Source organism: Silurus aristotelis, assembly GCF_946808225.1.
Source record: "Silurus aristotelis genome assembly, chromosome: 16".
NCBI lineage: Eukaryota > Metazoa > Chordata > Actinopteri > Siluriformes > Siluridae > Silurus > Silurus aristotelis.
Window position 1 is genome coordinate 9,284,458 of NC_139589.1, and position 17,162 is coordinate 9,301,619.

The 17,162-nt window shown below is 37.9% G+C and overlaps 1 protein-coding gene across 1 annotated transcript; it reads left to right on the forward strand.

The window, feature by feature from the left end:
* The first annotated feature begins 1,186 nt into the window (after positions 1–1,186).
* On the forward strand, positions 1,187–15,076 carry dlat (dihydrolipoamide S-acetyltransferase (E2 component of pyruvate dehydrogenase complex)). Its single transcript, XM_083565605.1, has 14 exons — positions 1,187–1,649; positions 3,378–3,479; positions 4,841–4,965; positions 6,258–6,423; positions 6,612–6,738; positions 7,661–7,836; positions 10,052–10,199; positions 10,290–10,357; positions 10,763–10,867; positions 12,207–12,314; positions 12,419–12,537; positions 13,063–13,225; positions 13,484–13,620; positions 14,085–15,076. The coding sequence occupies exons 1-14, from the start codon at positions 1,401–1,403 to the stop codon at positions 14,212–14,214; spliced, it is 1,923 nt and encodes a 640-aa protein (XP_083421731.1). The 5' UTR covers positions 1,187–1,400; the 3' UTR covers positions 14,215–15,076.
* Positions 15,077–17,162: the final 2,086 nt, after the last annotated feature.

The window sequence follows — 17,162 nt, forward strand, 5'->3', positions numbered from 1 at the left end:
CGATGCTTTGCTAATGTCCTCCAGTGGAAAATGAATGAATCAGTCTTTGAGACTACTCGTTCTTCTGAGTCACATTAAAGACTCGTTCCAAATAAACAAATCGTTTATGAACGAGCCATCACTAATGACTACAGATTTCATCTAATCTAAACACAAACATTTTAAAACTTATAAAATAATTATATATGCAATTTAACAAAACAATTACTTTTGTTATAAATTAACCAAATAAAAATACACGTCTGGATCTGGTTCTTCAGGTAAACGTTTAATGTTCTTAGTGAAAAGTTGTCGCCTCAATGTCTGATTTAAGGGCCCTGGTATTGCACGCTATCATCAATTTTTAGCTTTTATAAATCAGACACGCAGTCATAACAATGTGTTTGTTATTGGGTTTACTTCCTTGAAATTGTCTATAAAATATGGAAGTTCTAAAAGAGGCCATGCATTATAATTTAGTTTCTTTCTTGTTTTCTCGTGATGACTTAATTTTCTTCTTAAAATTGCTTATGGCTATTAACCATGATGCTGCATCTAGGACATTTCTCATAATCAGTACATAATTGTTCTGTGTATTCAACGTAAGAGCATGTTCTAGAGCAGGGGTCACCAACATGGTGCCTGTGGGCACCAGGTCGCCTGTGGGCCTTTTCTAAAAATAGCTCACCATAGCACCACTTACCAGTGAGCTGCATTAAAAAAATTTTTTTTGCTTTACTTTTTTAAATCACACTTGCATTGGTGTGAAAATGACAATATTAAAATATAGATGACTAGATATAGATGAATATCATTAATTATTAATAATAACATAATTAAATTAAATTGAGCAAAAAATTTTATTTCAGAACTTGTGTGTTATTTCGACTTGTGTGTATCAAACTGGTAGCCCTTCACATTAATCGGTACCCAAGAAGTAGCTCTCAGTTTCAAAAGGTTGGTGACCCCTGATCTAGAGGCATCGCAGCATCATGGAAAATCCATTCGTGGCAGAAACAATGTTTGTTATGTCGAGATCACGAGAAAATTAAGTCGTGATCATGAGAAAACAACTCGTAATGTCTAGATCAGGAGAAAATAAAGACGCAAAAAAATAAGGAAGAAAAAATATATAATTATTTGCCTGTTAGGACTTCTGTAGAAAAGCCTACATGATTTGACTTTTTCGCCTGATTGTAAGGGGGATAAATCCTGTAGTGGCATCCCGTGTGAAGCCGGGAGGACACGGGGAAGGAGAGCGCCGGAAAGCGAGATGTTTTGGACTGGGAGGTCATTGGAAAGTGAGGCTGTGTGTTGAACTCGGGCTGTAGGTGTAATAAAGGTGTCAGAGATCCTGATACCAAAAGGAGCCTCTTCTGGTCCCGTGATCGGTTAAATTTTTTCCTCTTAGTAAGTTCAAAATGTTGCGTTTGGCGTTGAGACTGAGTCCAGCGGTCAGAGCGAGCCGCCGGGGTGTCCTCTCAGGCCCGGGTGCTGGAGCGCGATCAGGACCGGTACTGTGCTCGAGCAGAGGCCGGGCTCTGAATTGCGGCAGACTTGCACAGTCCGGCATCCTGAGATGCAGAACGCAGGCCTTAATACCAGCACCACCACGAAGTGTCTCCTTCAGTCAGAGTGCAAGAGTCTGCAGTCTACCGCCTCACCAGAAGGTAACGTTCATGCTAAGCTAACTAACTCCTCAGCTAAAGGACCCGACCTGTTACCGTCACAGTGTGCTGCTCACCTCTTCTCAATAGCTGCTTGGGTTTTATTTCATATTTCAATTTTTCATTTCGAACATAATGACACCCTTTTATTCATCATTACTTCTGTCAGACTTCTACACAATTATATGAATTATAACCATCCCTCCTGTCCATCACCCTCACTCTTCATCCTGAAAACATCAGCTAAAGAAATCAGACATTTGATTCTTGGAAGGGATTGTCACATAAAGTACTTGGCAATTTTACTGAAGAACACGATTATACTAAACCATGAAGATGGATCTGGACTGTAATTCATATAAACACTCACTGACCGACCTCAAAAATGCTAAACTTTAATGACCGGACGTTCGGCGTCACCCAGATGAGGACTGGTTCCCTTTGGAGTTTGATTTCTCGCAAGGATTCTTTGTCATACCATGAAGACATGGTTGCCAGGTTGCTCAATAAAGCCTAGCTGGAGTTGAAGAACACAAGTGGCCTGCACACAGTCCTGATTTAACCACACTCAATAACTTTGGGATGAACTAAAATGTAATCTGTGATCAAATGAGCACATTAATAATAACATCCACTATTCTAAAACGAGAGAGTGAATATGAGGTTTCAACCCTAAGAGCATTTATTAGTTCACTGTAGGGCTCCACGTTTGCCACGCTGCCACTGTAGGGCTCCACGATCGCCACGCTGCCACTGTAGGGCTCCATGAAACCAACGCTGCCACAGTAGAGCTCCATGATCGCCACGCTGCCACTGTCGGCTCCATTATCGCCACGCTGCCACTGTAGGGCTCCGGGATCGCCGCGCTGCCACAGTAGGGCTCCGGGATCGCCGCGCTGCCACAGTAGGGCTCCGGGATCGCCGCGCTGCCACAGTAGGGCTCCGGGATCGCCGCGCTGCCACTGTTGTGACCCATTATCGCAAAGCTGCGACTGTTGGGCCCCATTATCGCCAAGCTGCCACGGTTTGGCCCCATGCTTGCCAAGCTACCTCTGTTGGGCCCTAGTTTCACCAAGCTGCCAAATCTTTGCCCCATTTATCGCAAAGCTGCCACCGTTGGACCCTTTATTAAGACCCTTAACCCTCTGTGCTGTATTATGTCTAACCTTGTGCTCTGACCCCAGCGTCCTAACATCGCTAGGATATGCGAAGAAAGAATTTCACTGTGCTGCAATGTACATGGTACAAGTAAAAATCCCCTTTACCCTTTAGCACATACATTTCACCTCCAGCACAGCTGCACTTTATTAGCGTATCCAGTACACCTCCACAGATATGGCCCTGAAATGCTGCTCTAGACAGGACGTGCATTTCACAACTATCCTTTCAGTGGTGTCCTACCTGAATCAGTCCAATTCCTAATACCATCACTCGTTTAAATGTATGTATTTATTTATTTGTAAATGAGGTAGAATTGAAGTGAAGAACAAAGAGGAAATGTACATGGACGTCAGAAGAACATAGAACACACACTGAAGCAAATAATGCCATTGCCTGCTCACAGCACATTAACTTGGAGAACTGCTTGTTCACTTGCTATTGAAATGCCACACGAAATAACAAACATAAGCTAATATATTGGGTGGGGTTTTTTTTTGGTGTTTTTTTTTTTTTTTTTTTTTTCCTTCTTAATTATCCACATGACCTTGTTGCTGTTTATTTTTTATGCAGGTGGAACTCCCTGCTTTATCTCCCACAATGCAATTGGGCACCATCGCTCGCTGGGAGAAGAAGGAGGGGGATAAAATTAACGAGGGAGACCTGATCGCTGAGGTGAGACGGGAATTCGTGTGTCTGTTTGTGAAATTAACACGATTGACCAGAAAGTATTGATTCATTCGCTTGAGCTGCAGCTCAGACTTCCAGCTACAGTGTAAATCACAGTTTATTCGAATGCACTCGTTTTTACACGTTATGTAAGCAAATAACTTTCGGTGGTGAAGCTGTACGTTTTACATTTTATTAAGTATGAAGGGTTTTACTTTTTTAATAACAACCAGTTGCAGTTTATTCTGAAATTAAATTGGAGAGAATAAGAGAAGCTCGTTTATGGGTAGCAAGAAATAACGTGTGATAACAGGAACTTGATTCATGGACGCTCCTTAAATATCACTAAACAGAAGGAAAACTGCTGTAGTGTAAGAAGAACACTCGAGTGATTGCTGTTTTAGAAAAATAGTATACGCAATATTGACTGGCTATATTCTATCATTCTATTCTGCCCAGTCATATAATTTTCGGGGGGGTTTTCCGTATAACTGCGCAACCCATGTGTTATGTTTATAGCTACTGAGTGAGTGGAAAGTAAGACCTAAATGGAGGTAAAGTGGAAAAGGACCCAACAGGTTTAGGGGCAAAAAAATAAGTATAAATAAAGAGGAGCTTGTTGTCCTGAAGATGGCAGAAGTAGGGATCTGGATGTCTCAGGATCACAGTAGAAGCTTGTTGAAATACAATCACAATTCCAAAACAGTTTGTGAAATGTAAATAAAAACAGAATGCAATGATTTGCAAATCTCATAAACTCATATTCTATTTACAGTAAAACATAGAAGACATAGTAAATGTTTAAACTGAGGAAATGTACCAGGAAATGTTTTATTTGGTGGCTGCAAAACATCTCAAAAAAAGTCTGGAAAAAGTGTTGTTGAAACAGTTGACGAAATACTTTGCAACTTATTAGGTCAGTAAGATGATTGGGTATAAATATTGTATCTTAGATAGGCAGAGTCTTTTAGAAGTAGAAGATGGGGATAGACCTTTCACCATTTGGAAACACTGGTGCACAATAAAACGAAAAATACAACAAAGAACACCCAGAACTGTTGAGCAGCTAAAAACCTGTATCAGACACATATGGGACAACATTTCTCTCCTAAAACATTTTTTGAGACCTGTTGCAGCCATACATTACGAAATGACCTTTTTACCCCTTAAAATTGTGTATATTCTTAGTTTAAACATAAAAAATATGTATAGTTTGTTTTATTTTAAATAAAATATGGATTTATGAGATTTGCATATATTTTATTTATATATTGCGCAGTGTCCCAACCTCATTGCAGTGCAGATTGACATTGACATTGCAGTGCAGATATTGGACATTTGTCTTTACACTGCACATGTTTATACAGGTGGAAACAGACAAGGCCACGGTAGGATTCGAGATACTAGAGGAGTGCTATCTCGCCAAGATCCTGGTACCAGAGGGTACAAGAGACATTCCCGTTGGATCAGTCATCTGTATTACTGTGGACAAGTGAGAGGAGTTTTTTTTGGTTTTTCCTTAGTGAAATATTGTTCTTCAAGGGATGTAACTGCTAATTGCTATTTCTTCATTTTAATCATAGAGCCACTTTTATATTTGGCTAAGAGGATTTTATGCACACTGATTGTTGCAACTGAGAGAAAACCAGTCTAACTGTCTAGTATTATTTATTTATTTATTTATTTATTTATTTATTTATTTAATAAGCAAGCCACTTTATTGTTGATGTAACTCTAACGGCCTGAAGCAGGATTTCTCTACTTTCTGAGATGTTTTGCACAAAACAAAACGTGTGCTGCATCCCAATTCTCCTAATTTCCATACATTTTCTTTATTAATATGCAAGATTAAAAATATTGAGTATGTTTAATTGTAGGTTGAAATGGGTATCCCGCAGATATCTACTCAATATGGACAAAAATATTGGAACATCTGGCTAGAAAAGTCAGATGAGCCTTTATTTGTCACATATATGTCACAGCACAGTGAAATTCTTGTTCTTGCTCAAAAGCTGGGGTCAGAGTGCAGGGTCAGCCATGATATGGTGCCCCTGGAGCTCAGAGGGTTAAGGGCCTTTCTCAAGGGCCCAAAAACGGCAGTTTGGCAATAACAGGGCTTGATGCCCCGACCTTCCGATCAGTAACCCAGCACCTTAACCACTGTGACAATGTTCCTGTGCACAAAATCAGCTCCATGAACATATGGTTTACATGGGCTAAAGTGGAAGATCTTGAGTGGCCTATTATAAAGCTCTTTACAACCACACTTGAAAGTCTAGTGGATAAGCTTCCTTAAAGAGTGGAGATTATTATAGCAGCAAACAGGCAATACATGTGGAATGGGATGTTCCAAAAGCACACATGAATCTTACAGAAAGGTGTCCACAACTTCTTGTCCATTTTTGGTTTATTTGGTTGGAGTTTTGTGACCGTTTGGCAGATTCAACCATGCAGACATGGGGCATTTTAGATAAAGTGTGAAAAAAGAAATCACAATTAAATTTAATGGCAAAAATCATCTCAGGATTAATAAATGAATAAAAACTGTAATGGCAAAAAAAAAAAAAGAAGAAATTCACACACTGACGATGTTATTTGATGCTTAATGCTTGTTATGTAATGCTCAACCTCTTCGCTTCACACGATCATGTAGCAGAAACAATGGATCTGTTTTTATGTAGTAGAGACCACATTGGGAAAAAAATCTGAATTCTGTTTTGTTAGGAACTAAGATAGTTAATATGTTAAGATGTTTGCACTAAAATGCTGTGTATTTGCCTTCAGCCCTGACCTCATCCCAGTTTTTAAGGACCTTAATCTGGAAAAACTGGCCGCCTTAACACCATCAGCAGCAGCAGCAGCCACAGCAGCAACTCCACCTCCAGCAGCCGCCTCCTCTGCACCCTTTCCTCCACAAGCCCCTGGCAGTTCGTACCCTGCGCACATGAAGGTGAGTCTTGCTGGCTATTAGAGCAAGTTTTACCCAATAATGATAGTCAGTGTGTCACTCTATTGGCCGGCAGTGCTGTTATTGCTCCTCACATAAGGCCTATATGAAGACATTGGATTTGTAATGATGATCATGAACCCGACGAGTTGATGCCCATTGATGTTTCTTTGTTATCATGGCTCGTGCAGATTCTTTTGCCAGCTCTTTCCCCGACTATGACTGTGGGCACGGTGCAACGCTGGGAGAAGAAAGTGGGAGAAAAATTGAATGAAGGCGACTTGCTCGCTGAAATCGAGACGGATAAAGCTACAATTGGTGAGCTGTCACGCCGAGAGATTTCACTACTGCATGTTCTAATATCTAGCTGCCTGGAACTACTGAAAGTTTGTTAGCATGGAGCAGTAAATCAAGTGTGCAGTGACTCTCTCATGCCTGAGATCTATTCAGTTCTGTGAGCACTGAGACATGCATGTTGGGTTTTCTCATTGTCTGCGATTAGGAGCAGGATTATAATGTGGACCTTTGTCTCATCCAAAAGCTGGGTTTCACCTGGGAGGTGGTAGCTCTGTGATTAAGGCATTGGACTTTCAAACAGAAGGTTGTAAGTTCAAATCCCAGCACCACCAATCTACCATTTCAGGACCTTTAAACAAGATGCTTAACCCTTAACTGCTCAGGATAACGGGTCTGCTGTTGAAGCTATAAGCGTTAAAGTAAATTCCCTGGCCAGGATGAACATGATCACAGTGAACTTAGTAAACATAGCTATACATAGTTTTGGTACATAACATTAACCAGTAAGGCCATCATTTTTATTTAAAGGCCTGCAGGTTTTATATATATATATATATATATATATATATATATATATATATATATATATATATATATATATATATATATATATATAAATATAAATAATATACACCAGAAACTTTCACATGGTGTAAGATTTTCTCGCAATCCAATTACGTCTTTAGTATTTACGTTAAGTTCAGAAGAAAGTCGTGATAACGAGAAATGAAGAAAGAAATACATGGCCTCATGAGACTTTCGTTCATGGCAGATACATTTGGCAAAAATATAACTTTTGGCTTATAATATTGAAACCCTTCAGATGAAGATGAGAGAGAAGGGGTGCAGATTTTATCCGAAAAGTCTAATGTGAATGGTCTGATCATTGGGAGCTAGCTAGCCAGCTCTAGTTAGTGTGGCTTATTTATTTATTTTTTTTCAGGTTTTGAGGTACAGGAAGAGGGATATTTGGCTAAGATCATGGTGCCCGAAGGAACCAGAGATGTCCCCCTAGGTACCCCTCTGTGCATCATGGTAGAGAAAGAGTCTGACATTCAGGCATTTGCTGACTACGTCGAGACCGGGATGGCTACTAGCCCGCCTCCAGCTCCTGCACCAGTAAGAAACATTTCTTTATATTTACTGTCTTTATGGTCTGATTGGACTCCAGATTAGGGCTGCAACTATTATGATTATAATAATTTTTTTTTTTTTCGAATAATTGGAGGGAAAAAAACCAACTACATTTTATTTTAATTAGATGTTTTGCTTAATATAACTATATAAAACTAATCTAATTCGGGGACTATGTAAAAAAAAGTGTATAAAAAAATGGAGTTTAACTATTTTTAATTTTGATATTTTATAACGCTTATAGTGGCTGAGTGTTGAGGAGTACATGGGGGATTTCTCCTTGAACAAATTCACTCATGCTGAGTTTTTTCTTTCTGCAAATAAAAACAACAGCATTTGAGTATACACGGTGAAGCAATTTGTGTAAATCAACATTTGCGTTGTTTTTAATGATAATTCTCGATGGCAAGTTCTAAAAACTGTGCAAAAAAAAAATCAATATAAAATAACATTTGTTTTGAATATTTTTTGACAAACAAAATTCAGATTGAAATTCATTTTGTTCAGTTGTGAAGATCTAAGCATCTATAATATGAAATTATTAAAAGTTTGTATGATAAACACATGATATATGCATAAATTAAATATTCAAACATTGAAAACATACAAAGCATTTGAACGTAGTAAAGCCGCAGTAAATCACGTTTAAAAACAGATATGTTACTGTTGTAGTAGACAAAAGCTATAAAAAGAGAATGGAACAGAGAAACGCAGCATGCTAACAGACTTGATTTATTGTTTCAATTAAATCCATCACTATGTCACGAGCGAGCTGATTGCGAAACCTGATGCCCGCGAGTCACGAAAGAACAGATCCGGTGCGACTGTCCCGAAGTTTCAAACAAACAGTTTATACAATAGCATTTAATTAAACTACACCATTTTCACATGATGAGGATTATACCGTTTTTACTTACCGTGCTGATTTTTCGCCTTTATCCGTGACCCCAGTGTTTTATTTTCACCTGCTCATCACTGTGGAACTTCCATCGCACACAAGCTCCACTTTGCAATAACTTGCGGGTTACCGTCTTCTTTCTTGCGTTTAATATAAAATGCTCCAACGCTTTGGATGAGTTGGGACGCACACTTTTTCCTGCTTCAGGTGGACCCTGTTCTGTCCGCCATTTTCCCAGGCGCCATTATTATCTTGCCGTCACGCTAAACCCGTAACGTGAGCAGCCCATCTAAATGATAACGTTCGTTGACAACGAAATTAATCATCGATTATTATTGATTTTATCGATTTTAGTTGTTGCAGCCCTACTCCAGTCTGCGACTGCTTTAATAAAAATACTAATAGAGTAATATTGCTGGCGAAATCACCACCTGCGACTTTTTATGTGCGTTTTCTGTAAAGAATGGTGTAAATCACGGAATTTGTTGATGTAATGCTTCGTCTACGCTCGAGTTAAAGCGCCAAAATAACCGGACAGTTAAAGCAACTTTCCCGCATTAGAAATACCATGTTGAGAGGAAAAATATCAAACTTTTTCAAACAGTCTCCACCTTTGTCCCACTTTACCGATGATGACACACCTGTTCGTAAAAAAAAAATGCAGGCTCCAGTTGTGCCAGCGTTGGAGAGCGAGAAAGAACAGAACAGAACAGAAATACCGAAGACTGTCTTTCTATCAGTCAGTGAACACATAAATAAAAGTGCTGAGAGACATTTTCAAATTTCTTGGATTCTTGGTCTGACAATGTTTTGTGACTTCTGCTTTAAAGCGGGCAGAGAAATCTCAGAGAAAACTGATTTTATTACCGGGACGAATCATTAAAAAAAAGACACTGTAAGAAAACACTGCAATAGTCACCAATGGAACTGCTTTTGTTTGTGGTATATTTTGAAAGATCAGTCAGAGGTCTGATTGAGTTGGAACCCATTTAGGCTTATAGCAGTTTAAGGTGGTGTGATTATTATTTTTTTGCCTGCTTTTGGCTTACAACATGTCAAGGTCGTCCTTGGTCCAATGGTATTATAGAGGCTTTTGTGGACTTTATCTTTTTTTTTTTTTTTTTATTATTATTGGTGGGCTTCTAGCAAATGTCTATTAGTAGAACTTCTTTGCAAGTTTTTTCATGGTGGGCTGTTTATAGGGAAAAAAAAAAAAAATTTATAATCAGATCAGTGGATTAATGAAGCAACTCAGTGGATTGCAGTGGCAGCTCATTTTCTTGAATCAATATGTCTTTTCAGGTGGCAGCTCCTCCTGCTCCCTCTGTCCCTGCGGCGACCCCGGCTGCCACTCCAGCTGCTGCTGCTGCTAGGAAGGGCAGAGTGTTTGCAAGCCCACTGGCCAAGAAACTGGCTGCTGAGAAAGGGATCGACCTCACACAGGTCACTGGTGAGTGCACTGTATAACTGCAGTGTCAGCACAAAAGTACTTGCAAAATTTTTTTCCTGACAGAATAAAATATCCCTCTAATGTGTGCAGGCTCAGGACCAGATGGACGAGTAACCAAGAAAGACATTGAGACTTTTGTCCCAGCCAAAGCAACTCCTGTGAGTGAAACATATTTTTTGCTTAAAAAAAAAAAAAAATCAGCCAGTTGAACAGTTTCACCATAAAGAGAACCCCCATACCAACAATTCAAACTATTGTGTATGTGTACTGTATGTATACTGAGACATTTTATATAAAAAAAAAAGCTTTAATGTAGCAGAAATTCTGCTTTACAATCTTCACACTGGTTAACATTTTCTAATGCTATATTTCGCAATATGCAACCTGTGTAACCTTTCCTTAGTTTGGAAATCTATTTCCTAATCGTTATCTTTTTTTTTTTTTTTTTTTTTTTAACTCAATGTAGTGATTTCTCAAGTGCTGCAAAACTATTACAGCCTTCCAGAAGGCAAAAGTGTATATCCCATTATCTAAAATTTTATGTTAAATGAATGATGTTTAAGGCTCCAACAGCAGCTCCTGCAGCACCCACGCCCGCTCGTGCACCAGCCGTGGCACCTGTACCCACCGGCACCTTCACCGACATCCCCATCAGCAACATCCGCAGAGTGAGTTTCCATCAGTACAGTCCACTCCTTTACTATGATTACACACAATTACGTGTTCCTAATCAGGAAAGAGCTTCGGAGACTAGAGTCTCTTATATAGAGGCATCTTTATGCATAATGATGGAGGGGTGATAAAGATGATGTCCATACACGTGTACCGGATGCAATCCATTTTACAGGGGAACTTGGATCAAATCCCAGTTCCCTCGTGAACCTGTTAAGTCGCGGATTGCAAGTTTGTCGCACTTTGAGAGCAGTGTCACTGTTTTTTAATTAATTAATTTTAAAAAATGTATTCTTAAACATAACAAAAATATATATGTAAAAAAAAAAAAAAAAAACTACAGTTAGCGTAGTGTCACTGTGGTAACTCGCTTTTTACTGGAAATACGATTTGTTTCGCTAAATCGCTGCCCTCCTTGCGTTTTTACGACAGTCTAGCGATATGGATTCTTCAGCGTTTTATGTCCAGCTTCAAGAATTTCTTTTAAAAGGAGAAAATCCTGACAATTCCACATATCGAGGGAGTGAATGAATTAAGGATGGAAGGAATGAAGACATTTGTTAAAGTATTCTGTAATACGTTAAGCAGATTATATCTTTAGAAAATAAAATATTAAATGTAAAACACAGACACTTTTATAGCCAAATGGGGTCTAACGAATGTAAATAATTTAATTACATTTTTCCATTTATTTAATTTTATTATATCAATTTCATTTGTGCCAACTTAATCAATTACTGAAATTAATCAATAATCATAAAAGGTGTATTGCATTAATTTGACCTATTTAATTTTTTCTAAATATTATAAAATGTAATTGTATATATAATTTAAACAAGCAGGCATTTTATTTATTATTGTTTTACAAATGTTAACTGTTGATGTTCACAAATGTTAATAATAACAAACTGCATTAATGAACAACAAAAAAGTTTTTTTTTTTTTCTTTTTCTTTAAAACCTTACATGTAAAAAACTCAAAAACCGATGTACGTATCGTTAAGCCCCTAGTAAAAAATGACGAAGAAATTCTAAATATAATTTAGAAAAGTTGAATGCATTAAGAATCTGTTCAAATGTATATAATGTAAATTATTTATATATTCTACCAAACTAGTTTTCTGAAAAACAATGATTAGTAGCTGTAACTAGGCATCGAAACCCCTGGATGTTCCTACATATTGTTTGTGGTGCCTGGAAAGTGCCATGCACAGCAAATATTCTCTTTAAAGTGCATATATACATTTTATTTTCATTTGTATTCTTATTCTTCTAGAATAAATACAGCAACAATTTTTCACCTCTCTGCTCCTCATATGATTTTACCCTTTATTAGGTGATTGCTCAGAGGCTGATGCAGTCAAAGCAGACTATTCCTCACTACTACCTGTCTGTGGATATCAACATGGACCAAGTTCTGGACCTAAGGAAAGAACTTAACATGGTAAGATGCTGCATTCATTTCTATTCCATGTACATAACATTCTGCTGGAGGATTATGCTGTAAGCGGATCTGTTTTCTTTCCCCTGTTTTCATGGTATGATCAGGAGGTGAAAGCAGACAACATCAAACTGTCAGTGAATGACTTCATCATCAAAGCATCAGCACTGGCATGTTTAAAAGTTCCAGAGGCGAACTCCTCCTGGATGGACACAGTTATCCGACAGTGAGTAACCCTGGGATTCGCTCGTCTTAGCGGCAGTGGTTTCACACTTACGATCTTCTGTAACGTGGCATTGAGTCCTATAAAAGAGTCGAGAGCGTCTGCTTTGTTGGAACGCCGTGTTAAAGCTGCTAATAACTGCTTCAGATTGTATTGCAAGACCAGGCATGTTGTATTACCTTCAATCCAGTTACACATGCAGGAACACAGACTTTATTTGTTGCGTTCCCGTGACTGGATTTGAACGAGCGATCCGGTCTTGCACATACACTATGTGGACAAATGTTTGTGGAGATTTGTATGTGCTTTTTGAACATACTAATCAACATTTAGTCCTTTTTAGTTTTAAGTTTTTTTTAAATGGCAGCTTCCGATTTCTTGCCAATTTTAATGGCTGCTCCTCACCACAAGAGGGAAGCAGTGCTGCTTAGCAAATAATGACAAAAATCTTTGCAGACCAGCAGATATTATTATTGTGGTTGTTGTTGTTGTTGTTATAACTTATACACACTTTTTGTTCATTCTCAGAAATCATGTGGTGGATGTTAGCATTGCGGTCAGCACACCCAGCGGTCTGATCACTCCTATTGTATTCAATGCTCATATTAAAGGCTTAGCAACCATCAGTCAAGATGTAACTGCACTGGCTCTTAGGGCTCGTGATGGCAAACTGCAGCCACACGAATTCCAGGTGAATATAACAGAAAATGTTTCACTTTTTCATATTTTATTTTATGTCTGTATGTAAAGATACATAAAGACTAAGGACAGAACGGTATCTCAGGGTCGAGATATTTGAGTATCTTTTTTATAAAAGTTAAAAGTATAATAAAATTTTTTTGATATAATAAAATTAAATAAATGGAAAAATTAAATTAAATTATTTACATTCGTTAGACCCCATTTGGGTATAAAATGGTCTTTTCCATTTTTTTGTTCTGTCTTATAGGGTGGAACCTTTACAGTCTCCAATTTGGGCATGTATGGAATCAAGAACTTCTCTGCCATCATCAATCCTCCACAAGCCTGTATCCTGGCAGTGGGAGGCTCAGAAAAGAGGCTGCTGCCTGCAGACAATGAGAAAGGGTGAGACAAAAATTCACAAGATTCACTAGAGACAAATCCCAACCACACTCACCTGCCACTCCTGGGCCCCTGAGTGAGGCCCTTAACCCTATAGTGATAAATGGACGCCACCCCAAAAATGCAATTTTATGTATACAGTACTGTACTGTAATATTTGACTCCATTTTATAATAAAAAAAAATAATTTTTATTCATACTATTTATTATAACATAAAACTCGTTTGGTCTAAAACATAAAAATTGTTTGGTCTACGTGCTGTCCGCGAGAGACCGGGAAAATCAGCCAAACAAATTAGTTACGCGGCAACTGCGATTCCACGATAAACCGGGGAGCAGGATTCGAACCACGGTACAGCGACAGATTACTGTATTCCCATCCACCTGCTCTGTCTATGTACAGTTAATTATAGTTGATCAATATTTCAATGCAATACTTGCGTACTTATAAATGATGTGTTTTGAAGGTTCGATGTGGCCAGCATGATGTCTGTGACTCTCAGCTGTGATCACCGGGTGGTGGACGGTGCCGTCGGGGCGCAGTGGTTGGCCGAGTTCCGCAAGTTCCTAGAGAAACCTGTCACTATGCTGCTTTGAGGTGCCATCAGCCAATGCAGGACTCTCAGATCAAAGGAGGTCTCTCTCTAATGTTACACACTCGGGACTGTACTTATTTTTTTTTTACTTTTTTTTTTTGTTGCAACCATCATAATCCCCCCCACCCCAGTGTAGGAAGGACCATTGGAACAAGTCTGTGTGTGTCATAAATTCAAGGGGTTTCTATAAAACATTTGATGCTCTTTAACCCCTTTGCCATGGTCTCCCAATTTCTCTAAAAAGTGGAACGTCGGAGGGCGTTCTGGAAGAGAGTAAAGAAATGCACTTTGTTTCTTAAAAGGAATTGAAATACTCCATCTGTCCACTTGTGTGCCAAATGATCTTGTAAGCAAGGTTATAATACTGTTTGGATAGGCATCATTTCCCTCAATCATCTGTGCTTAAATCTGCACCTGAAATTCATACACAGATCTCCCATTAAAGGTTATCTTCACTTTCTGACTTACAAATAATGGTTTCCTCTCTGGCAGCCTATATAAGCTTTTGACCCTAAAAAAAAATGCTGGTAGCCCTTAATTTATTATATAAAACTTTCACTCCAGACAAAGCATACTAGTGCCTTTGATCTGTTCCTATTACTGTCAAATGTTTTCGTGTTTCTTCTGGTTAATGTGGCAATATTTAAAAATCTCTATTTCTGTATTGATGACGCACAAACTTGCAGAACCGGGTGAATAAATAAAAAAAAATTATAAAAAAAACACATCTCAAACCTGTACTGAAACATCGGAAGAAAAAAACACAAACATGAAACGCACTTGAATATGATGTAGTAAAGGGAACGAGGATACAATTGTGTTGCAAATGAATGAATAATAAAAGAAAGTGAACATGAACAAAATTCAAATTGAAACTATCTTTTGATTGATTTAATTATTGTGTATCTATTTGTATAGTTATTGATTTAATGCTGAGAGAAACACCCACTCCGAACGATAAGTCGAAGCACTTCCGGGAAAGATATGGGGGATGATTTTATGGTCGAAATCACTTAAAGGTTTTAGAGCAATTATCTTTTAGTCATTTCCAGTAACTGGTCTGAAGTGAATAAAGACGAGACGTAGAGAGATGGTAACAGAATGTTTTATTTTAAACAAATGCTCTTTCATCTTTCATTCTATATCTAGTCAAAGGTATTTGTAAAGTTCTTAGTGAAGTCTGTGATATAACAAGTTTAAAATCCAAGAGTGAAAACAGAATAGACTAATATAATCATTACGGCTGCAACAGCTAATCTATAAGAATCAATAATGAAATTCATTGTCAACAAATACAGAGTCACCCGGCAGCAGGAAGAAGTGTGCGTCCCAAATCACAGATGAAGGCGAAACATCAGCACGGTGAGCAAAACCTGCGAATGGTAGATTATTTAAATGCTATTGTGTAAACTGTAACTTCGTGACAGTCGCACTGGATCTGTACTGATGTGAGTCGCGAGCATCAGGTTGCCCAATCAGCTCGCTCGTGACATAGTGATTGATTCAATTACACCGTGGGAACAAAAACTAAATCTAAAAGCAACAAATGACAGCAGCAGTAAACGATTACGTGTTTGTTTGTTTTTTGTCACTGTTGTGGTTTTCAGCGAATGTTTATGCATTTGAACACCAATGCAAATTTTTATCAAGTCTGTTAGCATGCTGCGTTTCTCTGTTCCATTCTCTTTTTATAGCTTTTGTCTACTACAACAGTAACATATCTGTTTCCAAAACGTGATTTACTGCGGCTTTACTACGTTCAAATGCTTTTCTTCAATGTTTGCATATTTAATTTTTTGCATACATCATGTAATTATTATACAAAATGTAAATAATTATATATTTTAGATTCTTATATCTTCATATTTTTGCACACAGATACACAGACATCTCATATGTGATGTAAATTGTAAAGATTCATTCTGTTAATAAATAGACCTGAAACAGAGGACAATCACGAATTAATTTGAATATTATTATAAATAATAAATTAAACCCTTGTATTGATTATAAAATACTTTTGCTGATGTATAAAGCACTGAATAGTCAAGCTGCAGTATCTGATCAAACTTTTAGTTCGCTATGAACCACCATGCCAACCTTGCTTAAACGGTGAAGGCTATTTGTTGGTACCTACAGATAGTGACGACTACAACAGGGGGCAGTGCTTTCTCTTACAAAGCCCCACAGTTTTGGAACAGCCTTCCAATTAGTGTTCAGAATTTAGTGTTATTATAACGAGCGTTAATATAAATGATTAAAATGTTAATCAAACACTAGTGATCAGATGGAGTTGTGTTGCCTGGAGCTTTTGAGCAATTTATAAATTAGCTCAACATCTGAGTTCAACACCAACTCCAACTGCTCCATGCCAGAAGCTTTAAATGTTTAGTGATAAATTGTTGCTGATTTAGTTGCTATAAGTAAATGGAAGAACAGTGATTCATAGACAAATTATATATATATATATATATATATATATATATATATATATATATATATATACACACACACACGATCAGACCCCGACTATTTACTTTAATTCCTTTTTTTTATAATTATTTTATTTTATTTTAAACAAAGAACATAAAATGTGTAGTGCCTCTTTATATCTGTTTCAGAACGCATCATAGAGTAGTCACTCTTCTCGACTTACGACCTGATGGACTTACGACCGTTTTTTCGGTCCCTATCTATGTATAAGCAGTTTGGTCTTTTAAAAACCGTGTCTTTTCGCGTTAAGCCACGTTATGTTTTTCTTCCTTTAACAGATTTCTATGATTTTCTATGAGGGAAAAAATCTTAACGCGCAATTACAAGTGTTCGTATTCTGGACTCATGTGCTTGTCCGACATAGTATGCTTTATTATTAATGTGTTTACTGAGTTTGGTCTTTTAAAAACATTGTTTTAAGCCACTTGTAGCGTTTTTACACGTGTGTACGTGTTT

Bases quoted from the DNA above. Each gene is read 5' to 3' on its own strand.
- dlat (XM_083565605.1), top strand. From the start codon at position 1,401: ATGTTGCGTTTGGCGTTGAGACTGAGTCCAGCGGTCAGAGCGAGCCGC. The intron at 12,315-12,418 runs GTAAGATGCTGC...TGGTATGATCAG, and splicing joins TAAGGAAAGAACTTAACATG to GAGGTGAAAGCAGACAACAT. The intron at 13,226-13,483 runs GTGAATATAACA...TCTGTCTTATAG, and splicing joins TGCAGCCACACGAATTCCAG to GGTGGAACCTTTACAGTCTC.